The following is a 27,503-nucleotide window of genomic DNA, read 5'->3' as shown; positions in this document are numbered from 1 at the left end:
CTGGGAAGATTCTCAGAGATTAATGAATCCAACACCCCTATATTTATAGTTAAGGAAACTGAGCCCCAAAGAGTCACTTCCCCAAAGTCACAGAGGTAGTGTCAGATACAGGTTTTGAACATTTGACTCCACAGTATACAAAGTTGCCACTGAACCATGCTCTCAGGCTTTGAATTCCAAACTACTGACTCCAAGTCCAACACTTCTAAACTACGTTACCCTCTCTCAGTGTATCCTAGCTCTCTAAGGAGTTATTGGATATATGCATATATATGTATATATAAATATATGTATGTGTTAGGGCTGGGCATTTTAAAAGTGAGACAATTTTAAGCAATCACCCATTATTTTGATCTATTCAGACTGAGGGTAACCTTTGCTACAAATAGCAATTCTGGAAATTGAGAATTCCAAAAATAACAGCCATTCTGAACATAACAAATATTTGCCAGCCCTGGTAAGTACATGTTGAGTCATAAATTGACTACAAAATTTATTTCTTAAAGGGACAAAAAGTATAAGGGATTCAATAGAAGGAAACTGCTTATATCCCTACACAGGAAGATGATATTTGTAACTCTTAAAAATTGTATCACTAACAGTACAGATAGAAGGAAAATACACAGAAGGTATGGATAGAAGATGAATTTGAGGGAATAACATAAAATAATTGAGAGATGAGAAAGAGGAGTACAATGGGTACAGAAGGAAGGGAGAAAGTAGAATGGAACAAATTATCTCATATGGGGAGGTAAGAAAGACCTATTACAGTGGAGGGGAAGAAGGTGGGGGTGAGACCTGATGGCGTTGCTTGAACCTTACTCTAATAAGTATTGGTTCAAAGAGGGAATATACAATCAGTTAAATATAGAAATCCATCTTACCCAACAGGGAAGAAGGAGGGGAGGAGATTAAGTAAGGTGGAGTGGGGTGGGGGGAACTGACAGAAGGGAGGGAAGATCAGGGGAAGTAGTAGACAGAAGCAAAACACTGGTAAGGTGGGAAAAGGTGAAAGGAGAGAGAGGACAAACAGGAGAAAGAATACAATGGAGGGAAATACACAAGGAGTAATCATAACTGTGAATGTGAATGGAATGAGCTTTCTTATAAAATGGAAGCAGATAGCAGAGTATATAAAAAACCAGAATCCTACAATATGTTGCTTATAAGAGACATGCTTGAAGCAGACAGATACAAACAGAGTAAAGGCAAAGGGCTGGAGCAGAATTTATTTTGCTTCAGGTGAAGTAAAAAAAAAAAAGTAGAGGTAGCAATCCTGGTTTTAGACAAAGTAAAAGCAAAAATAGACTTAATTATAAGAGATAAGGAAGGAAACTACATCAAAGGAAACAATCAAACTATGGGGAGGGGAAGAATTCATGACGAAATGAGATAGAGAGCATTATGAAATGCAGAATAGATAATTTTGATCATATTAAATTGAAATTCTTTTGTACAAACAAAACCAATGCAACCAAGATGAATCAGAAAGCTGCGAAACAATCTTTACAGCAAGTATCTCTGATAAAGGCCTCATTTCTCAAATATATTGAGAACTGAGTCAAATTTATGAGAGTACAAGCCATTCCACAATTGATAAGTGGTTAAAGGATATGAATAGGCAGTTTTCACATGAAGAAATGAAAGCAGGGGCGGCTAGGTAGCACAGTGAGTAAAGCACTGGCCCTGGAGTCGGGAGGACCCAAGTTCGGTTCTGGCCTGAGACACTTAACACCCACACAAAAATACTAGCAGTGTAACCTTGGGCAAGTTACTTAACCCCAATTGCCCTCCAAAAGGCAAAAAAAAAAAAATGAAATGAAAGCTATCTATAGGTTATGAAGAAATGCTCTATATTACTTTTGATTACAGAAGTGGAAATTAAAGCAACTCTGAAACATAGCCTCACATCAATCAGATTGGCTAATATCACACGCAAAAAAAGATCAGTATTGGAAAGTTATGTGAGAAAATTGGGACACTAATGCACTGTTGGTGGAATTGTGAGCTGATCCAACCATTCTGAAGAGCAATTTGGAACTATGCCCAAAGAGCAACCAAACTGTGCATACCCTTTGATCCAGCAAAACCACTAGTAGGTCTATATCACAAAAAGATCATAAAGAAGTGAAAAGGATCCACATGTGCAAAATTGTCGTCCATTGTACTCTTTATCATCTCTCATTTATAACAACCCCATTCGTGGTGGCAAAAGACTAGAAATTAAGGAAATTCCCCATCAGTTGAAGAATATCTGAACAAGTTGTGGCATATGAATGTAAGTGAATACTATTGTGCCATAAGAAATGGTAAATAGGCACATTTCGGAAAAACCGAGAAAGACTTGTGCAAACTGATGCAAAGTGGAATGAGCAAAACCAAGAAAACACTGTACACAATATTAGCAACATCATGTAATGATCAACTATGAATGACTCAGCTTTTCTCAGCAACACAAAGATCCAAGACAAGCATAAAGGACTCCAGAAGGAAAGCGCTATCCATATCCAGATAAAGAACTGATGGATTCTGAATGCAAATCAAAGCATATTTTTTCACTTACTTTATTTTTTCTCAAGTTTTTTTTCCCTTTTGATCTGTTTCTTCTTCCACAACTGTGATGAATATGGAAATATGTTTCACATGACAGCATATGTATAAACTATATCAAACTGCTTACCATTTTCAGAAAAGGGGAGGTGAGGGAGGAAGAAAAAATTTGGAACTCAAAATCTTGTAAAAATGAATGCTAAAAATTTACTTGATATGCAGTTGCAGGAAAAAATAAAATACTATTTAAAGGTAAAGAAAATTATTTATTTTCCCCAAAATTTTTAAGTCCCTTTAACAGGTGTGGACCAGGACTTTAAAATCTTGGGTTCTAATCTCAGCTCCTACACCAACTGGTTTGCAGCCTTGGGATATCTCTTAGACTCTCTAAGCCTCAATATCTTTGAAAAATGAAAATAAAGCATGTGCCTGCCTCATACAATTGCAGGGAAAATCAGATGAGACCCTGCATGTGAAAGTGCTCAGAAAACTTGAAAACCCTACCTACACAGATAAATGAAAGACATCAAAGTATTAAGAACAAGGATAATCTGAGTTCCTAAAGAAACAATGGATGATAGATTTCAAAATCAAAAGTTTTTTTTAAGTACATAATTTTATCATTTCATGAAGCTCTGTATTTAACACATATATATTTCCAGGGTTTTTATAGCATTTTCAGTATTCTTTCATATGTTAAATTAATTTATATAACAGATTATTCTAGGATCCTAGAGTTTGAGCTAGAAAGGCGATCAGAGGCTAGGTAGTCCAATCACTTGAGGAAGCTGAGGCCCAAGGAGATTAAGTGACTTATCTAAGACCACAAAAAATGTAAGTATCAGAAGTTGGATTTGAACCCAGATTCTCAGACTCCAGAGTCAATTCTTTTTTCATTGTAGCATCATGAGACACAGTCAGTGAAGAAACTTGTATTAAATATCTACTATATGCCAGGAGTTACGCTAAGTGCTGGTGATACAAAATAAGAGGTAAAAGATAGTCCCTGCTCTCAAAGAACTTACAACCTAATGAAAATATGGCAACAGCTTATCATCTCTACAGTTAAAAACTTTCTAAATTCATAACTGCTTTATAGAACTTTTCAACTAGAATGAGTGTGTTGTGTTCTGGATGAAAGTATTTTACTGGTAATTTTGTGTCTCCTCATATTTTCATTTATTTAATTATTTATTTTTGCTTTTTTTTTTTTTTTTTTTTTTTTTTGGAGGGCAATTGGGGTTAAATGACTTGTCCAAGGTCACAAGGCTAGTTTTTGGTGTGTGTTAAATGTCTGAGGATGGATTTGAACTCAGGTCCTTCTGACTCCAGGGCTGGTGCTCTATTCACTGCGCCACCTAGCTGGCCCTCCTCCTATTTTTAAATGTATATCTTGTTAAGCAGTTTGTATTTTAATATAGTTAACCTTGTGACAAGTTGGTCCAGTCGTTCAGAAAGGAAGCACTTCCTCTGAGCCCATCTGATTATAGACGTGTCACGTGGTTCTTTTCGTATCTTCTCCCCCTTGGAAAGTGAATTGAAAACAGGGGCTCTGTGCTTTTCCTTGTGTCCTCAGCACTCAGCACTTGGGGGGGCCTTAAAGGCTTCTCCTCCAACATGGAGCCTCACACACATAGGTTATGACCGTACAAGATGCCCCGAAGAAAATAACCACCATGATAATGATCCACTAGTTATTAAGAGCAAATGACATGCTTGTCCAGTGACCAAGGACTGGCAGTACTACTGGAAGAACTAAATTACATTAATTTTGACATTCTTGCTAAGACAAAACCAGAAGATGAAAGATGCTGAAGGAAGGTGGCTCATCTTGGAGAGGCAAAGAAAGGAGTTGACCAAGTTGGTTTTATCGTACACCTAACAGGACAGTGCCTGGCATACTTCACGGCCACCACCTCTGAACTATGCAACAGTCCCTCCAGTCATTGTTCCCACCTTCTCCCCGTCATAAACTTGGAATCCAGGCCCCAGAATCACCCTGATTAGGTTCTGATAGATGACCTTTCACCTTACCTTGCCTAGAACTAGGACTCCACCTCACCTTACAGCCACCAGCTTCAAACTGTGCTGCCCTTCCAGCTCTCCCTTGTGTGTTGGCTTCTCCCATGTGAATGCAAGCTCCTTAACATCAGCTAACCCCAATACTTAAATAGAGTGCCTGGCACATCGTGAATACTTAACAAATGCTCTATTTATCTCTCAGTTGCTGACAATGTCTTTACCTCCACAGTCTTTTCTGGCTTTCTGGACGCTTCCATTTGAGGAAGGACCCATGCCAACCATATTTACTCCAAGTCTGGCTCAGGCCATGATTCCCTGGACTTCTGGACCTCCAATCCAATTGCTGTCTTCACAAGTCAACAACTCTGCTGGTGAGTTCTGCTGGGAACCTCCATTTGAGGAAGTATCCACACCAGTCATACTTACTCCAAACTTGGCTCCCTCTCCTCCACCCCTCTCCCTCTGATGTATTGTCTTCCCCCATTAGAATGTAATTCAGCAGGGACTGTCTTGCTTTTTGCTTGCATTTGTATTCTCACTACTTAGTATAGTACCTGGCAGATAGTAATCATTTAATAATGCTCCATCTAAGTGTTTAATAAATGCTTTTTTTATTGACTAATTATTGATGGAAGCTAGACCCCAGAGCATCTTTAAGTGATTTAAGTGACTTGCCTATGGTCACACAAGTAGTAAATAGAAGGAAGTCTTTGATCTATAGAATTCTTTATTCCTGAACTATATTTTCTAACATATTTATTTCACCATCCTCACCTATTTCTGCCTTTGCATTGAGGTTATCAAATACCAAAGTACATGTTGATTTGATTTAGAGAGTATTGTGTTCTTTCAGAATTTCTCTAATTGCAACAGCCAATGGTGTACAAACTGTAATTATTTTCATATTCGTGTTTTTGCATATACTTACCATGAGCAATGCAAAACTCAAAACAAGTTGACTAAATATCCCTTGAAATGATGGTTCTTATTGCTGTAACATTTTGTATACCATTTCTGCTAAATGTGACACCCGTGATACTTGTGGACCTCTGCAGCATAAGCAATCCAAATAGGTTCCTGTGCTGCCTTCCTTAAGCACAGAGAGTGATATTATGGTGCTATTAATTATCCAGAAAAAGAGTGTAATATCAGAGGTGCTTACTAGATGACATGCCCATTGATTAAGCAAGTCAGAAGCCACCTCAACTCCTTTCTGGACATATCTGTGCAGTAACTTTTTAAAAGGTTACAGTATCCTCATGGCCACCAGAATGCTTAACTGACAAACACTTAACTTGCTCCCCACTGCCAGGGAATCCATACCTCACAGACAAAGCTAAACAATAAAAACCCATTCTGGCTAATTTGGAATTATCTAGTAGATAAAATAGAATATAATGTGGAATTATCTAATAGATGAAATACATAATATGAAACAGATTATATTTTAGAATAGATTATGTATTGATACACTATATATATATGAACTATAACAAAATATAAAAAATTAGAAGTCTACAGTGTATTGAAAACCCAAGAGCCTCCATATCTAAAGTCTTCTCTTTCTGGTCAGAACCCCCTACATTAATCATACTCAGACACTCAACACAGAGTGATCGTAAAGCATATTGAACATGGCAAAAATGAAAGAAAAATTTTAAGTGCCTATATATGGAGTTACCCATGTGTCATAATATCCCAAACATTTTTCTACTTTGCTCTCCAAGATCTTTGAGATTGGTAGAAAGAGATTTTCAGACCACTCATATTTATAGAAAAGGAATGAGGGAAGAAGCGTGTATATCTGAGGTCCAAATGACAAGAGAGAGCAAGAGAAGAGTGTTGAAGATACCAGTTTTCCCATTCCTTGTTCATTAGTCAATGGAATTTTCAATAGGTACCAGTCTCAGGATTCAGGATTCTCCCTTTCTCAGGATTCAGGATTCTCCAGTCTCTGTCTCTGCACTAGGTTTTGGATCTCCTCTGCAGCACTGGTCTTCAACAATCTCAGTCATCAATTAGTAGAGACTTGGCCCCCAACAGCAGCAGCCAGTGTCACAATCACAACCACTCTGACCAATCTCAAGGAAGCCCAGGAATCTCAATCCAGTTATAGATGAAATGACACTCAGAAAACTTGGCTCCAAAAGTAGCCACCAAATGACCCAGTACCTTGCAAGACAGTCAGGAAATCTGCAGTTCAACAGCAGCAGAAGAGAAGAAACCAATTCTGTTTGCTGTCATCTAAATCTATTTCCCTCTATCCTTTCTTATAGCTACCTGCCCTGGAGCATACTCATCAAGATTCCTGGGAAGGAGGTTATATTCAGATAATCAGAAACTACTTTTCTATTCTCTCTCTTCTTAACTATCATCACCCTGGGCCAGGAGGCAAACATTAATTTGAAAAAAGATAAGAGAGCATGGCCTATGTACAGATTACATGGCCTTTAGGCATACCATAAAACCAACTTCTTTATTTGTCTTTTCAAAGAGAGTCTGTGAACTACTCTTCAATCTAGCTATAGCTTCTTTCTGTCTTATTTCACTATAACAAGAATATTAAGGTGATTTTAAGCAATAAGCAAATAAACAAGTATTTATTTCCATTCATAACCAAATGGTCTCTCCATATTTAGCTAGGCTGGTCCTCAGAAATCAGGTGTATTAGTCTGTTACTACAACCATAAATGAAACCTTTCTGGCACTGAACTTGTCAGTGCTTGTATACAGTCTCTGATCATCTACAGAAAGACTGTAATAATTATAGTGGTGTATTAAAAGGATGTCAAGTCACTTGGAATGAATGAATGAAAAGATGAATGAAAAACATCAGGTACTTAACTATAAGCCAAGCACGGTACTACCATGTTTCCCCGATAGTAAGACCTATCCCGAAAATAAGCCCTCCCCTTACTATGTAAGATTCCTCTAAAATAAGCCCTCCCCCGAAAATAAGCCCTATTGAGATTGCTACTGTAGTGGAGGTGATCCCCTGCGCTACACCCTACATTACTCCCCCCCCCCCCGTGAAACGCACGCTGCGCTCCAAGCTGCATCCAATCAGAGCTGCAGCAGTGAGCGCATCATCCTGTTCTTCCCCAGTGATTTGGTTATTGAATAATGGTACATTTTTTTGTTCACATTTACCTGTTTATTAAAATTGCTGTCAATGTTCATTAAAATAAGCCCTCCCCTGAAAATAAGCCCTCTGGTGTTTTTCTGTCCAAAAAAATAATAAGACAGTGTCTTATTATCGGGAAAACATGGTAAGTACTTGGGATAAAAATTCAAATTTGAGTTTAAACTGGAAGAGACAAAACATATAGGACTATGACTAGTGACCAGTGAAAGGAGCTATGACCTGGGAAGTCACAAAGATGATGAGTAGAACAACAGAATAGTCAACTGGCAAGCCATTTCTAGAACCAAAGATAGTACTGATTTTGACTGGCATTTTGGGATAATGAGGAACTCTTTTATATTCCTGGGTACCAGTATGTTATCAAGGAGTATCTGAATCAAGGGGGCTGGCTTTTAAAAGGAGAGCCAATTTCCTTCCTCCCTTTCTTCATTCCTATCTTGAGATTGTGTATAGCATGTAGCTCTCTCTGTCTCCCTCTCTCTCTGTCTCTCTCTCCCCGTCCTCTTTTTCAATCTGGACTTCCTGAAAAGAGAACTGTGGCTCCTTCACTCCACCAGAAATGGCTAACTGTCCACACATGACAGCCAGCATAACATGCTGGTTTGGATGAACTTGAGATTGGATCTTAGAGGCTGTGGCTGCTGCTTCCATTTTGTGTTTCTTTCCTGAGTATTAGAAGACCCAACAGAGATCCTAAGTCAAATATATCCAGGTTTGGAGGCATCCTTATGAGTTCAAGAAGTCAAGAGTTTCTGCATCCTTAGTTGCTGCTGGCTGTACTCTGAAAGGAGCTCCATCAGCCATTATAGTATTTCTTAGAGATCATGACCAGAAGCAAGAGGATAAACTCAGACCCTGGCATAGCTTGCAGAAGACATGGAGCTCGGAGGAGGATAGTACAAAACCAAGTGAAAGGTGAAATGTTTATTCGGCAGTTGACAAAATGTTACAGAATTTGTTGTGTTAAGTATTAGTTTCTTAGGAGACGAGAATACTGTCTTTGCTATTCAGTTGTTTCAGTACTGTCTGATTCTTCGTGACTCCATCTGGGATTTTCTTGGCAAAGATACTAGCGTGGTTTGCTTTTTCTCTCATCAGCTCATTTTCAGATGGGGAAACTGAGGCAAATAGGATTAAGTGGTATGTCCAGGGTCACACAATTAGTAAGTGTCTAAAGCTAGATTTTAACTCAGGAAGATGAGTCTTCCTGACTCCATGCCCAGGACTCTATCCACTGTGCCACTTAGCTGCCCTAATATAACAGAAGCTATGTTATTACTGCTGCTTTTTAAAGTCTTTTGTCAATGCATGCTTATGAATCTCTTGTGTCTAACATTCTTTTTGTATCGAAGGAATTAATAGCTGTCCTACATCTGTGCTATATTGCATATTGAATACATTAACATATCCCCTCACCTTTGTGGAAGCCCTAAACATGACTGAAACCTAAGCTTTAAGTAATTTTCCTAGGGCACTAGAGTAGTGGCTTAAAGAGTCTGAGTTTGAGGAAAGAGTTGGATCCCTCTCTTTAGAATTCAGACTATCCCAGGACTGCACCTGATCCACACATGTATGGTTCCAGTGCTGAGAGGGGCCTCTTAGTAAATACAGAACATTCAACCCTCTGGGCCCAAAAGCACCACCAACAAACAATTACTTTTATTGTTACATTTACACCACGCTCTATTTTCCACTAAAATAACCCTGACTTCATATGATACTTTATTTGTAGGAAATTTCCTTAAAACAGAGATGAAAATGAAGGCAGAGGGCAACAGACATGGAAAAAGAATGGTCAAAGACAAACTTTGCAGCCTTCATCATTATATATCAGTCCCTGCCCTTATCAAAAGAAAAAGATGGACTTTCCTGCTATAAGTGTTAGATGGGGATTTGTATAGCCTAAGGAAAGGGTGTGTCTGGTTCTATGGAAACAAAGTCATTCTACTTATATTTATGCAAGAGTATTATCTTCCTTACCAATTCATCCCTACATAAAAGACACCTATTCCAATTATGATTTTATTGTGAAACACTGTTGGAAATGAATATTTTATGAAAACTTAAATATTTATAGCCACATCTTGATGTTTCAAGAATAAAGTGATGGAAGATACTGACTAGAAATATTAAGCATTCAGAAGAGGTTTTCTAAATGGAAAATGTTAACCACACTATGTTCATTTTCACTAACTTATTAAAGAATTACTATGATATTTAAAATAAAAATTCAAGATATTTCTGAATAAAATAAGTGAAAATCTATTGCATGGCCATAATATTCTTGTATATTTCTGTCATTTGGGGGCATGAGTTTTTATTTAAAATGAATGTAATGGCTAAATTAGTGTTTCAGATGACACAAAATTCTCTTCTGAGAAAAGAGCCTAACTCCCCAGAATTCTCTCTCTAAAAGAACAAAGGTGGATTCGTGTCTAAAAGAATACTTTGTACTATGGAAACACAAAAGATAATGACTTTTCTCTGGGTAACAAAGTGCCCTGGTTTTTTTTTTTTTTTTTACTTTTTGTTATAGCAGATAGAATATTTAAAGGTCATTTTTCTTCTTAACATATCTTTTCCCCTCATATTCCTTTACATATTTTGATCATGCTTCAATGAACTTTATGTTGCAATGCTATGAACCATTTCCTATCAAGCCATTAATTTCTACCATGGAGAGACTATGTATTTTTTTAATCCACAAAGAAACTGCCAAAGATTCTTTTTGAAGTGTTAATAAATTGAGGCCATTCTCTTAACGTTTCCTCTTTTGTTCTCTTCCTCATCTCACATCAGCCACATGCCTTCTGCCACTCTTCTCCTTCACCATTCTCTTACATGAAGAGATAGCCCTTCTCTTTGCCAAGGCAAACCCTTCTACATGCACAAGTGATTTCATTCCATCCTTTGTTCTCTTGCAGATTGCCTCTTCTGTCATCCCCACTCTCACTCATTTTCATTCTATCCCTGTCTACTGTTTCCCTACTCCTTACAAACATGCCTATGTATACCCCATGCTCAAAATCCCTCCCTTAATTACTATCCCTGCTAGCTATTATCCTATAACTGATACACGATACATACATGTGTTTATACACATATACACAATAGGTACATACATACATAGAGATATAGGAAATATATAATATATATACATAAAATACTGCTATTAGATATCTTAAACTAGATGTACCATAAATATCTTAAACTAAACATATCCAAAATTGAACACTCTTCCTCCCCCCCAAAAAAAACCTCTCCCCTCTTCTGAACTTCCTTATTACTCTTGGATAAAAGTCACCAAGGCTCCCAACCAAGGTGTTATCTTGAAATTCTCACTCTCCCTCACTCCCCATATCCAATCTATTACCTAGTCCTATTAATTTTGCCTTCTCACACTCACTCCTTTCCTCTGACTGCCATCACCCTAGTCAAAGCCTTATCCCCTCACACCAATATTACTGCAATAGCTTGGTGCTTGGTTGCCTGCCTCAGGTATCTCCCCACTCCAATACATTTTCTGCAAAGCTGTCAAATTGGTTTTCCTAAAGTGAGTCTTGATGATGTCAATTCCTCCCTGATTAATAAACTTCAGTGGTTCCCAATTACTTCAAAAAATAAAATATAAAATCCTCTCTTTGGCATTCAAAGTCCTTCATAACCTGATTCCCTCTTATCTTTTGGGTCTTCTTACACCTTACTCAATACCACATACCCTTCCATCCAATGATAGTAGACTCTTTGCTATTCCTTACATAAGACAATTGGGGCAACTTGATGGCTCAGTGTATAGAGAGCTGGGCCTGGAATCAGGAAGACCTGAGTTCAAACTTGGCCTCAGACACTTACTAGCTATGTGACCTTAGGCAAGTCCCTTCACCCCATTTGCCTCAGTTTCCTCATCTGTAAAATGAGCTGGAGAAGGAAATGGCAAACCAAGAAAACCCCAAATGGGGCCATGAAGAGTCATACATGACTCAACAACAACAACACAACTCATCTCCTGACTCCAAAGCATTTTCACCAGCTGTCTCTCATGTCTGAAATATTATCCCTTCCCATCTTCATTGGCTTCCCTGGTGACCTTCAAGTCTCAGCTAAAATCACATCTACAAAACACCTTTCATTATCCTTCATAATTCTAGTGTCTCCACTCTGTTGATTAGCTCCAATTTATCCCTGTTTACATACAGCTGTTTGCATGGGGATTCCTCCATTAGACTGTGAGCTTCTTGGAAAGGAATTATCCTTTTCCTTTCTTTATATCCCCAGCACTTAGCACTATGTTTGGCTCATACTAAGCTTTTAATATATATTGATTAACAGTTTCCATGAAATATGTGGAAAGACAGTCTCTGTCCACAAGAGCTCACAATCAAATGGGAGAAGATAACAAATATTTATAAATAAACTCTATTCAGGACATAGAGAAAATAATTAACAGAGGGAAGACACTAGAATTAAGAAAGATTGGGAAAGGCTTCTTGTAGAAGATGGCATTTTAATTGGGACTTAAAGGAAGCCAGGAGTCAGAGATGAGAAGGGAGAGCATTCCAGGCTTGAAAGACAGCTAGAGAAACTGCTCAGAACCCAGAGAGGAACTGTCTTATTCTTTTTTTTTTTTTGGAGGGCAATTGGGGTAAAGTGACTTGCCCAAAGTCACATGGCTAGTAAGTGTGTCAAGTGTCTGAGGCCACATTTGAACTCAGGTCCTCCTGACTCCAGGGCTGGTGCTCTATTCACTGTGCCACAAAGCCACCTTGTACTTTCTTATTCTTGAAATTGAAAGGAAGCCACTGTCAACTGGACTGAAAAATATGAGGTGAAGAGTGTGAAGACTGGGAAAGTTAGGAGAGTGCTAGGTTTTGAAGGACTTTGAACACCAAATAGAGTGTTTTGTATTTGATGCTGGAGGTAATAGGGAGCTACTGGAATTTATTGAGAAGTGCAGGTGATGTGGTTGGATCTGTTCTTTAGGAAAATTGTTTTAGTGCCTGAGCAGAGGATCGATTGGAACTGGGAGAGACTTAAGCAAATCCACCAGCAGACTATTATAATAGTCCAGGTGTGAAGTAATGAAGACCTGCACAAGAGAGGTGGTAATCTTAGAGGAGAGAAGCTGACATATTTGAAAGACGTTACAAAGGTGGAAAGAACCGACCCTGGCAACAGATTGGATGTTGGAGATGAGACATGGTGAGGGGGAAGTGATGAAACCTAAGTTTTCAGCCTGAGGAACTGGGAGGTTGGTGTTACACTCAACAGTAACAGGGAAGTTAGGAGGGAAGATAGTTTAGAATAGTTGGAATATGATATTCTTGAGGTCAGGGGAGCTGGGATTAAAATCAAGAATCACCTCCCTAGCAAAATTGAGTATCATGTATCAGGGCAAAATATGGTCATTCAATGAAATAGAGGACTTTCAAGCATTCTTGATGAAAAAAACAGAGTTGAATAGAAAATTTGACATTCAGATACAAGAAGCAAGATAGGGGTGAAAGATAATGGCCACAGTTTTGGACATGTTCAGTTTTACAATCCAGTTTGAGATGTCTCAAAGGCAATTGGTGATGCAAGATTGGAAGTCAACAGAGAGGCTGAGACAGGATATGTAGATTTGAGAATTGGCAGCATAAAGATAGGAATTAAATCCATGGGAATTGACCAGATCACCAAGTTGAAGCAGTATAGAGGGAAAAGAGAAGAGAGTCTAGAACAGAAACCTGTGGGCCACCTATGATTGGAAGGCATGATCAGGATGAGGATACAGCAAAAGAGACTGAGAAGGAGCACTCAGGTAGGTAGAAGGAGAACCAGGAGAGAGTGGTATACCTAAAACATAGAGAAAAAACAAGTATTGAGAAGCAAGGGGGTGATTAACAGTATCAAAGGCTACAGAGAGGTCAAGGAGAATGAGGAGTGAGTCAAGGACATTGGGTTTGGCTACTATGAGATCACTGATAATTTTGGAGAGATAAATCATGGCAGAATGATAAGGTCAGAAGCCAGATTGTAAGGGGTTAAGAAGAGAGGGAGAGGAGAGAAAGTAGAGGTACCTATTGTAGAAGGCCTTTTTTGAGGAATTTAAACACAAAGGGCAAAAAGATATAGGGGATAGAAGTTAGTGGGGGTAGAAGGATGAAGTAAGTGTGGGATTTTTTTCTGGTTGGGAAGACAGGAGTATGTTTGTAGGCAGTAGGGAATGAGCCATCAGATAGGAAGACTGAAAATAAGTGAAAGAACGGGGATGACAAAGGTGGCAAGGTGTTGGAAGAGACTGGATAGAATGGGATTGTTTGAGCAGGAGGGATAAGGAAGAAAATGACAACATTTCTATTTTTCAAACTAAATTAGAAAGAGTCAAGGAGAATTTTTCAAAGTCTCATTATCAGAAATAGATAACCCCTTGTATTTTCAGATTCAGGATTTGAAATTTCAAATATCTAAAATGCTGCTTGTTCTCAGCTACTAACACCCAACCCAAAGGTCCCACTCATTGCTACTGTTGCTGCTTTTGTCTCAGAAGAAATGAAAAGGGTAACCCCATAGAAAGAAATATGAGGAGCTATTTGAACTAACTTTCATCCTGAAAGTTCACTTCAGACCCCTCAACTTTTCACATTGTAAGTATAATGTCCCCCCACAGTCTCTTTCTCTGATTGGTTAGCTCCCCTCAGAACCTCCATTTTACAGAATGCATTCAGGTCAGCCATAGTTTCCTTTTCCTCTGGGTTCTCCTAATTCTCTGAGCCTTCTCTATCATGCCCCCTCTTGGGATGCTTTCTCTTCTCCCTTCTGTTCCCTTAAGATTTTTTTCTTTTTTTATGTGTTATTTTACCCCATTAGAATGTAAACAGAAGATGTTTTCCTTTCTGCTTGTACTTATATTCTCAGCACTTAGTGTCTGGAAGGTAGCAAGAACTTGATGAATGCTTGTTCATTTGACTTGTCAATTTTTCTATTCCCTAGGCTTTCTTGATTACAAACCTCAAGAGTAAGACACATTCTATGACATCTGAAGACACAAAGTTAAATCAAAATGTCAAAACTAGACCAGCAAAAAAAAAATAAACTTTAAAAAATTTTCTTTTATGAAAATGAAAGAAAAAAATTTAAAAGACAAAGTTTCTCTGAGGGCTTCTAGTTTAGGTCACTTGATTCCAAAATTTAATAAGCCACAAAACAATATGTTTTATAATACAAAAAGTAAAATTATAGCCTTCGAGATAACTCAACATGTCTCATTCACTGCTAGATCATGGAAAAATGTAAGTATAATAAAATCAGTTCTTATCTTAAACATTCATATTTTCCATATTCTATTGAAATATACATAAAGGGGGGCGGCCAGGTAGCACAGCAAGTAAGAGCACCGGCTCCAGTGTTGAGAAGACCTGGAGATCGAATCCCGGGCTCAGACACTTAGCACCCACCCAGAAACACCTGGCCGTGTAACCTTGAGCAAGTTACTTAACCCCGATTGCTTAAAAATACAAAAGAAAAAAAAATATACATAAAGGTAGAAGGGATACATGAAAAGTAGGAAGAAATAGAAAAGAAAAAAATGAAGAGAAGCCAATATCTGATTCAAAAGTGATGAAGTAATTATTGTAATTATTTGCTATCTAAGACCTTAGTAATTTAAAAAGAAAGAAAAACAGAAAAGATTCTGGATTCTGCCCCATAATGCCAGCTGAAATTGAATTTTCCTGTTCCTTCTCCACACATCAAAATTTCCCCACAAAAACCTTGATTTGAGTTCTGGTAAAACATCTCTTCCAATTTAATTCTTATTCCTATCAATTTATTTCATCTGAGAATTGAAGACTGGGCCTGAGAAAGAATACAAATACATTTAGAGTATGCAGTTTGGTGGAAAAGTACCAAGGTATCATTAAAGGATTCAGATGAATTTTAAAAATACATAAAATCTTTTAATCAGATGTGACCACCAACTAGGTAATCTAGTTGGATTCTTTAATTTTAGGAGAGGCATCCATTCAGACCTCAGTAAATAACCAGAGGGAAAGAAAGTTTTAGAACCTATTGCTTTGCCTAGCTAGCATACCACTTTCTATCAATATCACTCTTCCTATGCATTTAGCACTTCTAGAATCATGTGAGAATTGGAAAGAATGTTGGAAACAGTCTAATCCAATAGTTCTCAAACTTTTGGCTTTCAGGAGCCTTTCTACTCTTAAATATTATTGAAGTCCCCAAAGAACTTTTGCTTGTGTGGATTATTTCCAATAATATTTACCATATTAGAAATTAAAACTGATAACATATAAAACTTTAAGTCACTAAAAACAATAATAAAGTCACATTATATGTTAAAATAAATAACATATTTTAAGCAAAAAAAATGCTCTATTTTCTAAAACAAAAGAAATTCACTAAGAAGAGTAGGATTTTTTAAAACATATTTTTGCAAATATCTTTAACGTCTGGCTCCATAGAAGACAGTTAGATTTTCATATCTGCTTATGCTTTCAATCTGTTGTAATCTATTATTCTGGTTGAAGTACATAAAAACAGTCCAGGCATACACAAATGCATAGTTGGAAAAATAAACAGTATCATCATTCTTGTTACCTCAGAGACTCCCTGGAAGGTTCTTGAGGACCCTAAAGGATCTGCCAACTTCATTTTGAGAATTACTAACCTTTTCCAACCTCTTCATTTTACAGATGAGGAAACTGAGGACAAGTTATGATGCAGTCCAAGAAAGGAAGGGTGTTCCATCATCTGTTTCCCTGGAAAAGCTAGCTTGATCATTACAAAAAAATGGAATTTGACAGTCTTTCACTGTTATTTTCATTTACCTTTTTGTGTAACTTCTGCATGCTGATATCCTGGTTCTGCTCAGTTCACTCTGCATCAGTTCATATAGATCTGGAAAATATTTTTAGCAGCACCAGCAAATAGAAGCTAATTTAAATAAGAGTGATAATGCCAGGAGCAGTTCTAACATTCATCATTTAATTTACTATTTGACAAGGAAATACAACAACCTTTCCATAATACTGCAGCATTTGGGACTGTTGAAACTAAAGTGAATAAGCGTTTATGTAGTACCTACTGCAGATAATAGATAACATTGGGCTAAGTGCTTTACTTGTTTAATTCTCACACACACACCGCCCTCCCCCCCCCCCCCGCCCCTTACTTGGGAGCAGGAGGAGAAGAACTATTCGTATCCCTATTTCACACAGCTAGTAAGTGTCTGACCATCTAAGTGTCTGATGAAGAATTTGAACTCAAGGCTTCCTGATTCCAGGCCCACCCAGCACTCTATCCATTGCACCACCTGTCTGCCCCAACAGACTAGTCTGGAAAGTTGCAGGAACAAATATTCTTCCTAATTGCCCTTTGTTGTAAAAAAAAAAAGTTTCTATTAATTTAACAGAAGGTAGAATGTATATTATTTAGAAATCTATGTATATATAATACACACCCATGTACAGGCATACTTCATTTTGCACTTAGCTTCATTGAGCTTCAAAGATACTGTATTTTTTACAAATTGAAGATTTGTGGCAATCCCACATCAAACAAGTCTATGACACAATTTTTTCAACAAAATGTGCTCACATTGGGTCTCTCATTTGGTAATTCTTACAATATTTCAAACTTTTTTCATTATTATCCGTTATGGTGATTTGCGATCAGTGTGCCACTAACTGTGCCCACATAAGACAGCAAACTTATTAAATGTATTGTATGTTTTGCCTGCTCTTCCAACTTGCCCTTCTGTGTGTCTTTCCTCTTCCAGTCTCCCTATTCCTTGAGACACAATATTGAAATTAAGCCAGTTAATAACCCTGCGATGGCCTCTAAGTGTTCAAATAAGAGTCAGTCCAGGCAGCAAACTTCATTGTTGTCTTATTTTAAGAAATTCCACAGCCAGCCCAACCTCAAGCAACCACCACCCTGATCAGTCAGCAGTCATCAACATTGAGGCAAGACTTTCCATCAGCAAAAAGATTATATAACTCACTAAAGGTTGAGATGATGATTAGCATTTTTTAGCAGTGAAGTATTTTTTTAAATTATGGTATTATCTTTTTTTAGAAATAATACTATTTTACAATTAATAGACTTAAGTATAGTGTAAATATAGCTTTTATATGCACCAGAAGACCAAAAATTTTGTATGACTCATTTTATTAAGATATTTACTTTATTGGGGGTCTGGAACCAAACCCACAATATCTCTGAGAAATGCTTGTAGTACTCACTCAGTGTTAAAGTCCCAAGCAACACCTACTTGCTAAGAATGTTTACTCAGCTTATTAAAGACAATTGGCATTGATCTTCAGGGTAAGAGAACAAGAGGCAAAGGAATCTAGCTAAAATCAAAATGATAAGTTATCCTTCCCAACCACCTCCTTTTCGTCTATGTAAATAACCAAAATAAAATGCCCTCGTAGCTTCTACGTTCCAAAGCAGATAGCATATAGTGATTTTTTTCTAGTGGGGGGTGAGTGTGAAGGGTAGTTAGCAAAGGGCAACAAGGACTTTAAAGGTAGGAGTTTTATTTGGAGGAATTTAGCATTGTGCCTAGCATATAGTAGGCATTTAATAAATATTGACTGATCAAATAGAGGAACTGTAACCAGGACTAATTTTTTACTAATGTATTAACTATTCAATATATGTGATAACATTATTAATGAAGTTGACACGGTGCTTTAAAAAAAAGTTTTATAGGTGACTTTTGCTTTCTTACATCATATTCATTTCTGAATACACCTCTCCAACCCATCTAGCCCACCCTTATAAAAACAAAGCACATCAGCAAAAACAATTGAAATATCTGCCATGTCTAACAGTATATGTGACATTCCATACCCACGGGGTCCCATCTCTTCAACAAGAAGGAGGAGGTGCATTTTCTCATCTGGTCTCTACTGCCAAATTTGTCCCTTATAATTGTAAATGGTTTGGTTCCTTTTTCTTTTCTTTTCCTTTTTTTTTTTTTGTTCTTAACATTTACATATATGTAACCATTATGTATATTATTTTCCTGGTTCTGTTTACTGTACATCAATTCATGTAAGCTTCCCCATGTTTCCCTGAATCCCTCAAATTTATTGTCTTATAACATGGTCATGTTCAGTTCTGAGCACTAAATTTAAGAAAGACTGACAAGCTGAAGAATATCCAGAAGACAGCAACCAGGATGGTAAAGGGCCTTGAGTTCAAGGCAGGAAGATTGGTTGATGGGATAAGGTTTAGGCAGGAAAAAATTATTAGAAGCCACAAAGAGACAAATTTAAGTAGGCTTTATGTCATGAAAAGCTTCCAACAATTGAAGTGGTTCCAAAGTGGAATGGGTTACTCCAAGAAGTGGTAGGTTTTTCCTGCTTGATGGTCTTCAAGAAGAGGCTGGAGAATCAGTTGCTGCATACATTATGGTGGGGATTTCCTTTGGTTTGGACTAGATGGATGCTGAAGGACATTCTACTTCTCAAATCCTATGATTCCACTACATTCATGAAACACAACCCCAATTAAATTGGCTTCTACTTTGTTTCCAGTTCTTTGTAACCACAGGAAAAAAAATGTTGCTATTAATATTTTGGCATATATAAAACCTTTATTTCTATCTTTAGCCTCTTTAGAATGTAAGCATAGCAATAAGATCTATGGGTTAATGGATTATATTCTAATCACTTTTTTTTTTTTTGCATAACTCCAAATTGTTTTCCAAAATGGTTGAAGCAATTCACAGTTCCACTAACCATATACTGGTATGCTTGTTTTCCCTTAGCTCCTCTAACAAACAATCAATAAAATCTTTAAGGATACAAAGCAAAAAGAAAAATAAGTCTTCCCTTCAAGGAGATTACATTCTCGTGCATAATGAGAGTTTATTTGGAGTCCAAAGACCTGGGTTTGAATCTCACTTCTACTACCCACTGCCTATGTGAACTTGGACAAGTTATTTTAATCTCTGTATATCTTAGTTTACTCTTGTAAAATGAAGACCTTAGAGGTCCCTTTTGGCCCCTAATCTATATGACTGTTTACATATGTGTGTAAATTTCCTACATATTTTACATATCATACCTTTATCATAAATAAGTGATACAAAATTTTTTTCCCCAATTAGCTGTTTCCCTTTTAAAATTAGTTGCATTGATTTCGTTCATGCAAAAGCTTTTTAACATCAGGTTGTTATTCATCATTTGTTTTCTGAGAGGACCAATGATCTCATTGGTGTGATGTCTTGACTTGCATGTGAATTAGATTTAAGTGAGGCAACATCGTGTAATTAAAATTGTCTGTTACAGCTTTTGTAAACTCTATTCTTTGTTCAGTTAAGAATTATTCTACTATACATAGTTGAAAAATGTACTTTCATTCATTTTCCTCCAATTTTTTAATTAAGTGATCTTTTATATTTAGGTCACTTAGGCATTTGGAACTTATTGCAATAAACAGCATGACATGGTCTTTATGATATCATAGTACAGTCCCATATTCTTCAAGCTCCTGTCAATAGGGTGTTAATAACCTGAATAAGAATTCTGGGCTCCCTTGTCTTCCCTCCCTCACACTTTCTCTTGTTCTATGGATCTATAATTATGCTATCGGGGATCTGGTTATCTGAAAGTGAGTGGATGGTAAGGAATAAAAGAAGATAATCATAAAGGAATGATTAAAAAAAGTATAGCAATAATGAAATTATAACTGTCTGAGTATATAGACTATAATCTATGGTCACATCTACAAAGTAATTGCTATTTGCTAGCACACCCTAAATTTCTTTTGCAATCAGTTGTTTCATACTCATGTAAACAGATCAGCAGGATCTAATGAAAAAGTCACATGAGTGGCCCCAATGTTCAGATTCATCTGTTTACTAAGGAATTCATAATCTAACCTTTTTAGGTTATCACATTAATGTTAATTGGGCATACTTCCCAAACTATTACTGTCTGTCCAAAACAAATATGTACAGTGGTAGGACCAGTCCCATACTATTTTGATCATGATTAGTCTGGCAAGTTGTGGGTATTTTTAAATATTACCAATAATTTTATTCTTTCTTTCTTCCTTTTTTCCATCATTACTTTCTTTTTCTCTCTCTTTCTTTTCCTATTTTATTCTATTCTTTTTGTTTCAGAGACTAGGTCTCCCTATGTCCCCTGGGTTGGAAGCAAAGCAGCCACTCAGGGTTCTATTCTCAATACTGATTGGCACAAAAGTTTTAACCTATTTTTCCAACTTTGGTCAGTTTGGGAGCCTAGTAGCTCTCCACTCCCTGGGGGCTCACTATATTGGTGCTTGACAGTGCAGATACCATTGTAGTTTTAGCCCTACTGTAACTCAGAACTTCAGAACTCAATTGATCTGCCAGTCTCAGTCTCCTAGCAGAAAGGACTATAGGCATTCGTTACCATCCCTGGTTCCCAATAGTTTCAAAGCTAATCATATTCCTAAAAATAAACTTGAACCTGAAAACATTTAAAGACTTAGTTCTAGAAATCACATTATAGGAGATAGAAAGAGATGAATATTTTAAAATAAATCAATAAATTTTTATCTGTTGAACTCCTACTAACAACAAAATCATGGTTCTTGGTCTCACCTGTAGTTTATAACCTATTTGGAAACTCAACAAAGATATTTTTAAAAAATTAATAGTATAAAGCAAAAAGTAAGGACCAAGTAAACTATGGAGGTAATTAAAACTGTGGGGCAGCTAAGTGGTGCCATTCCACTATCTTTGCCAAGAAAACCCATAAAAGAGTCACATAGAGTCTGACATATCTGAAAAATGACTAAATAACAACAACAATTAAAATTTTATGAGTTCAATTACAACTAATGTGGTCATGGAAAGCTTCATGAAAGAGGGAATTTCTTGGTTTTAAAGGATAGGTAAGATTTAAATGGGTAAAGAAAATTAAGAGGTCATTTTTACATGAGGGAAGGTGCTAAGACAAGAAAGCACAAAGAATATTTAGAAAATAATAAGTGGACTATATCTGAAGCAGGAAGTTCTCATAAGGCTTAAAAGGTCAATTGGGGACAAATGTTTAAGACTTTGAGTATAAAACTGAATAGTAAGCACACTATTCTGTACACCAGTAACCTTCAAAGTAGGGCAGCCCCACTGACGGTGTGAGCAACCAGTCAGAGGGTAGTAAGATGGGTGAATTTCATTCTACCCTCCTCCTGATAGCTGCCCAAGGTACTTGTTTCAAACACAGCCAAACCTATTTAAATCTCTCAACACTCTTCCCCTTTGCCCCCTCTTCCAGTTATGCAAGATCCCAACTCCTCCCCTTCTGAGCCAAGAGTAGGCCCTTTAGGGCTATTATACCATAACTGCTACCCAGACACTGACTACAGCAACCATGTATATTATTTCCCACTGGGAAAACACCCCTCTGCTAGCATATCCCCTGTTCCCCAGATCTCTTTGTTTCTGTGACAGGTCACATTTGTAGGGTGGAATCTGTGCTCTCGGGCAGTGACCAGTGAGTAAGGGCCCTCCTTCCCTTTCTGTTTTGGGTGGGAATGCAAGAGTTGCACAGGCAGGCTTGGGTGACTTGTTATCTGCATCTCAGAACACTACATTATCTTTTAAATATTTTTTTCAGTTAATAAGCATTTATTTTTCTCTCCCTCCTACCTCCCCATCCTCCAATGAGAAGGGAAAAAAAAACCTTGTATAGCATATATGCATAGTCAAGCATAACAAATTCCCACATTGGCCATGTCCAAAAATGTGTTTCTCCTTCTGCATAGAATCCATCACGTGTAACATTTTTCACCATTGGTACTCTGGAATCATGGCTGTCACTGATCAGAAATCTTATGAACCCATCCTTGCTCAAAGCTTCCTTATTTCTGGCAAGGGCAACACTATCCTTTCAGTCATCAAGGTTAGCAATTGTGGTGTCATCTTCTCTTCTTCCTATGCCTCACCCCATCTATTCAATTGGTTCTCAAATGTTGCCATTTCTTACTTGACTATATCTCTTAAATCTCTCTCCATCTCTCTGCTCGCCCAGCTCAAGTACTGCCTTTTACATGAAACTTTTCCTGATCCCAACTGTTAGGGCTCTTCAGCCCTAATTATCTTGTATTTAATTGCCTTATATTTATTATCTATGTGCTTTAATATGTTATCTTTCCAACATAACATTGGGTCCTTGAGAGTAAGGATTGTTTCATTTTTGTATTTGTATCCCCAGCAATTAGAACATAGTAGGTACTAAATAAGTGTTTATTGATTGGTTAATTGCCTTTAAGAACTCTCTCATTCTATTTACTTAAAAATACCTCAAATTATTTTATTTAGTTTCTTCTATGTGGCTTTATTAAGACAGCTAAAATGTGGCATCATCCTCTAATATGTTATCTGGGTTAAAAGGCAATCATTAAAAAAAGAAAAGAAAACTAAGCCTCCAGGTCCAATAAATCACATTATTCCAAGTATACTTTAAAAAAAATTGTCAAACTTACAGCCTATCATTGCAGGAGGACATATTTGCCAATGGACTACAATTTGTTCTGCCAAATCCTACATTATTACTAGGCATCAACTTAATTTTCAGAGATGGCTTGATTTCTTGAAATGGGATGTTATCAATATTTATTATGCTGGCTTTCTAGCTAATATCCTGAAGAAAATGATACAATTATAAAGTAACAATATCTGTAAAATGTGAAATGTATCTACTTTCAAAATAATAAAAAAGCAAAATATGAGATAGGATGATATTAATTTTCTTAACATATTTTATTGAATCAAAGTAGTCAAACAATGTTAACATTTAGAGTACAAGAAATCTAAAAGATGACTGGTAGAAAACTTGAAAATGCCCTTATTTGTTGGATAATTTTCAAAATATTATGCAAGAATTGTACTTGTGTGGCTCAGAAATTAATCAAAATCTATAAAAGACTTATTTTCCCAACATATACATGCATGTATCTCTGGTATATGAACTGTCAGCAATTCACAGTATGAATTTTAATCATCTATCTTGTTTCTGAAATTAAATAGAAACTACACATTAGAGCTCAAAATACTGAGGATTAAAAAAGATGGGGGGACAAATCATGTGCCTTTACCGTCAGTAATAAATAAGTGAACATAGAAAATAAAGTAAAATAACAATATAAAAGTATAATGATTTTAAAAGAAATCCAGGTTAAAATATAATCTTTTAATTGTGTTCAATCATCTTCCTTTTTTTATTCTTATGAAAAAGAGATTATAAGCAGAGTACAAAAACCTTCTGCTAAATTTACTTAGACCCAATCAAATATGCTAGAGAATTTAACAGTAAAGTGCTATCTCTGAATACATACACTCTTAAAGAAACTAGTATATACAAGTCAGGAGAGGAACTATGCTTTTTTTTTTCTTTTTATAAATTTTAGTATTCTTGTAAATAATTTTGGGGTATAAATTACTTCACCTTTTTTAAAAAATCTGATTATTTGGGGTTGAAAGGTTCCTATAAACCCCAATCAGCCCTATACTGTTAAATCTCCAATGGTCCAATTATACTGTCACTACAATGGTTTACTGCAACTCCACCCTCACCCCATCTCACTGTTAGAAAATTGCATTATTGTTAAGGTTTTCCAACATTTGAAAGCTCTTGATTTAAGGGTCCAATTTCTCAGAGTTGTTCAATTAATTATAATGTTTATATCATCTAACCTTAGGGACCTCCTAGTATAGTAGAAACCCTCTGCATCCCCAAATAATTACATCTTTATGAAGATATTGTAATGGATTTATTACTCTAAGACATACAACAAAGATATAATGTATCTACATTTTTTTAACATCCAGTCATTTAATTTAGTGGTTCACATATGTGACTTTAATAATAAACAGAGCAGTCAAAGAAGCAAAATCTCAGGGAGGGAATTTATTGCAAATGTCCAGATCAGCACCCCTTCTATTAACAGGTTGTAGGCACAAGACCTGTTCTATCACATGCAATATGAACGAAGTTTCATGTGTTCTCTCAAAGGGTGAGAACTGTAAGTAATAAAAATCTTGAACTTAGAAAAATCAATACTCTAGCATATTTTATATTTCATATCATTAATTTTCCAACTTTTTTGGTCTCCAGACATAAAGATAATACCCATAGAATTCAGTGTCTCAGCATAGCACCAGATATACTAAAATATGGGCAGGAAAAGCAGCCCAATTCAGTGTCATTCATTGCAATGGGAAATATGCTCTGAACCCAAATTATGACTAACTTTTTACACTGATTAACCATTTCACTGCTGCAATTAAAATGCTTTCAAAAATTGTCCCTATGGCAAAATAATACATTTTTGAAAAGTAATTAAGTTTATTTTAGAATGTGTCAATTTGAAAAGTATAATCTAATACAGTTTCTCTTAGTTTTATTTCATGCTCTGGTTTCCCCTATTGGAGCCTACTCCCATAGCTGGAAAACCTTTCTTAGCTGTCAAAGGCTGAAAGAGATTCCCTTTGAAAGCCATCTGGGCCACACCTTGCTTGGTCACCCAGGAGCTAGGAAGTTGGAAGAAAACATTTGTTTTGGTTGCAAGGGGGAAATGAATACCAAGAATCAGATTAATTCTTTCCAGTTTACTATCATCAGTCTCTAAACTGGCCGGTCTTCTAGTTTTACTCTGCTCACAGTCTAGTGGCATCAGCTACCAGATGTTGGTTGTTTCAGGGTCTGGCAGGTAGGATGTGGTGTGGCCCAGCAGATGCCAGTAATTAATAACCTTACCGGTGTGGAAGGATCCTCTTAGACTCTCACTACTATACTATGAGATAGTCAAACATTGCCAAGTGAAATATTGTAGCACAGTATTAAAAAAAAAAAAAAAACACCTCACCACTTCCCTGAAGAAATCCCTCAGATTTAGAATGAAGTGGAAAAGGTACCAAATTCTCTCTTTTTGGCAAAAATTAATTCCCACAAAAAAAAAAAATTCCCACTCTGGCAATTTTCTGAGGGACACCCAAAAGATAACAGGGGTAGTTCAAGCTTTTGGTGCTATTAACATGTCCTATCTTTAACCAATAAAGGAGGGTAGAAGGGAAGTGTTTAAAAGTTACCTAAGATCCCTCCACTTGTAGCAAGAATGAAAAACAACAACAAATATCAAGACACTTACTCCTTAGAGACTTGACATCCCCTAAGAGAATGAAAGGAATCAGTGCACACTGTCCCCCACACACCACCACCCTCCCCCCGAAACACTCGGCCTTTGAAATATGCTTTTCTGTTGTGCCGGGTTGTACCAAAAGGATTGCTTTTCATGACTTCCAGACCTGACAGTGAGAAAAGACCGGCTGATTCATCTTGCCTGTCCCTTTTCCAGCTTCCAACCCCAGCCTACTCCTCTTACCTGATAATGTCGTCGTTGTGTCCCAAGAAGAATTTCTGGTTGTGTTCCCGGGTGTTATACACCACCCCGACTCCAGCCACGAAGTAGACCACCTCCTTGCCCGCGGTATAGTACAGGTTGTTGCGGCATTGGTGACCCCTGTAACCGTAAACCCACTCCAGCCGAAGCTGGCATCTAGGAGCTGTCCGATCCGCCATGATAACGCAACCCCACTCACAGACCCACACACACACACACACACAGACACAGACACACACACACACACACACGAGTCTTTCTGCTTGGTCCTCTCCCTCTCGCCTCCCACCTTGCTTAAGGCTCTTGCTGGGAAGGGCTCGGGGCTGCGGCAGGGCTGACTGTCTTCAGTTGGCACTTAGAGATTCTGATTTCCAGGAGGAAACGCATCCACAGCCCCGTGTGCCCGCTGCCACCATAATCTGATGCTGCTGCTGCTGCTAGAGATGAGCAGCTGCTGCTGCTGCTGCGGCCGTCGCTCCGCGGGTTTGCAACCCAGACACTTTGGGGGAGATAGATGAAATGGAAACACCGAGCTTGGACGGATATTGCTCCAAAGACAAAAGCAACTTCCAGATGCCGCCACCACCTGCAAGGTCTCTTTGGCTGCTGCCCCTTCTCGTAACTGGCACCGAAAGAGCTTCTTGGGGTTCTCTCCCCTTCCCCAAACACACCTTTTAAAAACAGAGACCTATATGTTCAAACGGTAAGGATAGGAATTGGTCTGTATGTTTAAATTGCGGAGGGCTGGGATTCTGCAGCAATCCCCTGGATGTATCCGGTGACAACCTGGATTTTACTGGGAACACTCAAGCTTTTCCCTTCATGGTCTTTCCTTTCCAAATTGTCCATCTACATCCAGGATGAGTGAACGAGAGAAAAAATAGAATTAAATAAAATTACTAGGTTTCACACACACTCTCACACACACAAACACACACATACACACACACACACACACACACACACACACACATACAAAGTCACCCAATCTAACCAAATGATTCCCAAACTAACGCTAGCTTGCAGCTCCTCCTCACTCCCCACTGTTAGAAAATATCCAACAAATCACGCTGGTTGGTGGCTGAGCTTGCTAGTAATGATTTAGAACATCTCCTGTTCTCTTTCAATTAAAAATGACCCTAAAACCAAGACAAAAGTCGAATGGTCATTTTTGAAGAAGAAAAAATATTTGTTCAAATCCTTTGGGGGCATTTTTTTCCCTAATCTACTTCTCTCTATATATCTGTATGGGGGGAAAAAAATTAAAAGAGATCCAGCTTCAATGCACTGGCCAAGCCTCCTGAGACTAAATCAAAAGCGCCATATGAGATTCTGAATCTGAGGAAAGAGAAACAGGAGCAGTTTTGTAGTGTGTGAGTGT

General features: G+C 37.4%; 1 protein-coding gene across 1 annotated transcript in view; it reads right to left on the bottom strand.

Moving 5' to 3' along the window:
- The window catches only part of EML6 (EMAP like 6), a 323,061-nt gene that overhangs the window by 294,883 nt on the left and 675 nt on the right, over positions 1 to 27,503 (bottom strand). The window contains exon 2 of the mRNA XM_069071721.1: positions 26,105 to 26,971. Within this exon, the coding sequence (XP_068927822.1) occupies positions 26,105 to 26,301 (197 nt within the window). The 5' untranslated portion in view covers positions 26,302 to 26,971. The remainder of the gene's footprint in view (positions 1 to 26,104; positions 26,972 to 27,503) is intronic.

Source organism: Petaurus breviceps, unplaced genomic scaffold (assembly GCF_028583685.1).
Source record: "Petaurus breviceps papuanus isolate PSGF00001 unplaced genomic scaffold, PetGlider_PUasm1.0 90842, whole genome shotgun sequence".
NCBI classification, from domain to species: domain Eukaryota; kingdom Metazoa; phylum Chordata; class Mammalia; order Diprotodontia; family Petauridae; genus Petaurus; species Petaurus breviceps.
Note: the sequence above shows the minus strand (reverse complement) of the source record. Positions and strands in the feature narration are given on the sequence as shown.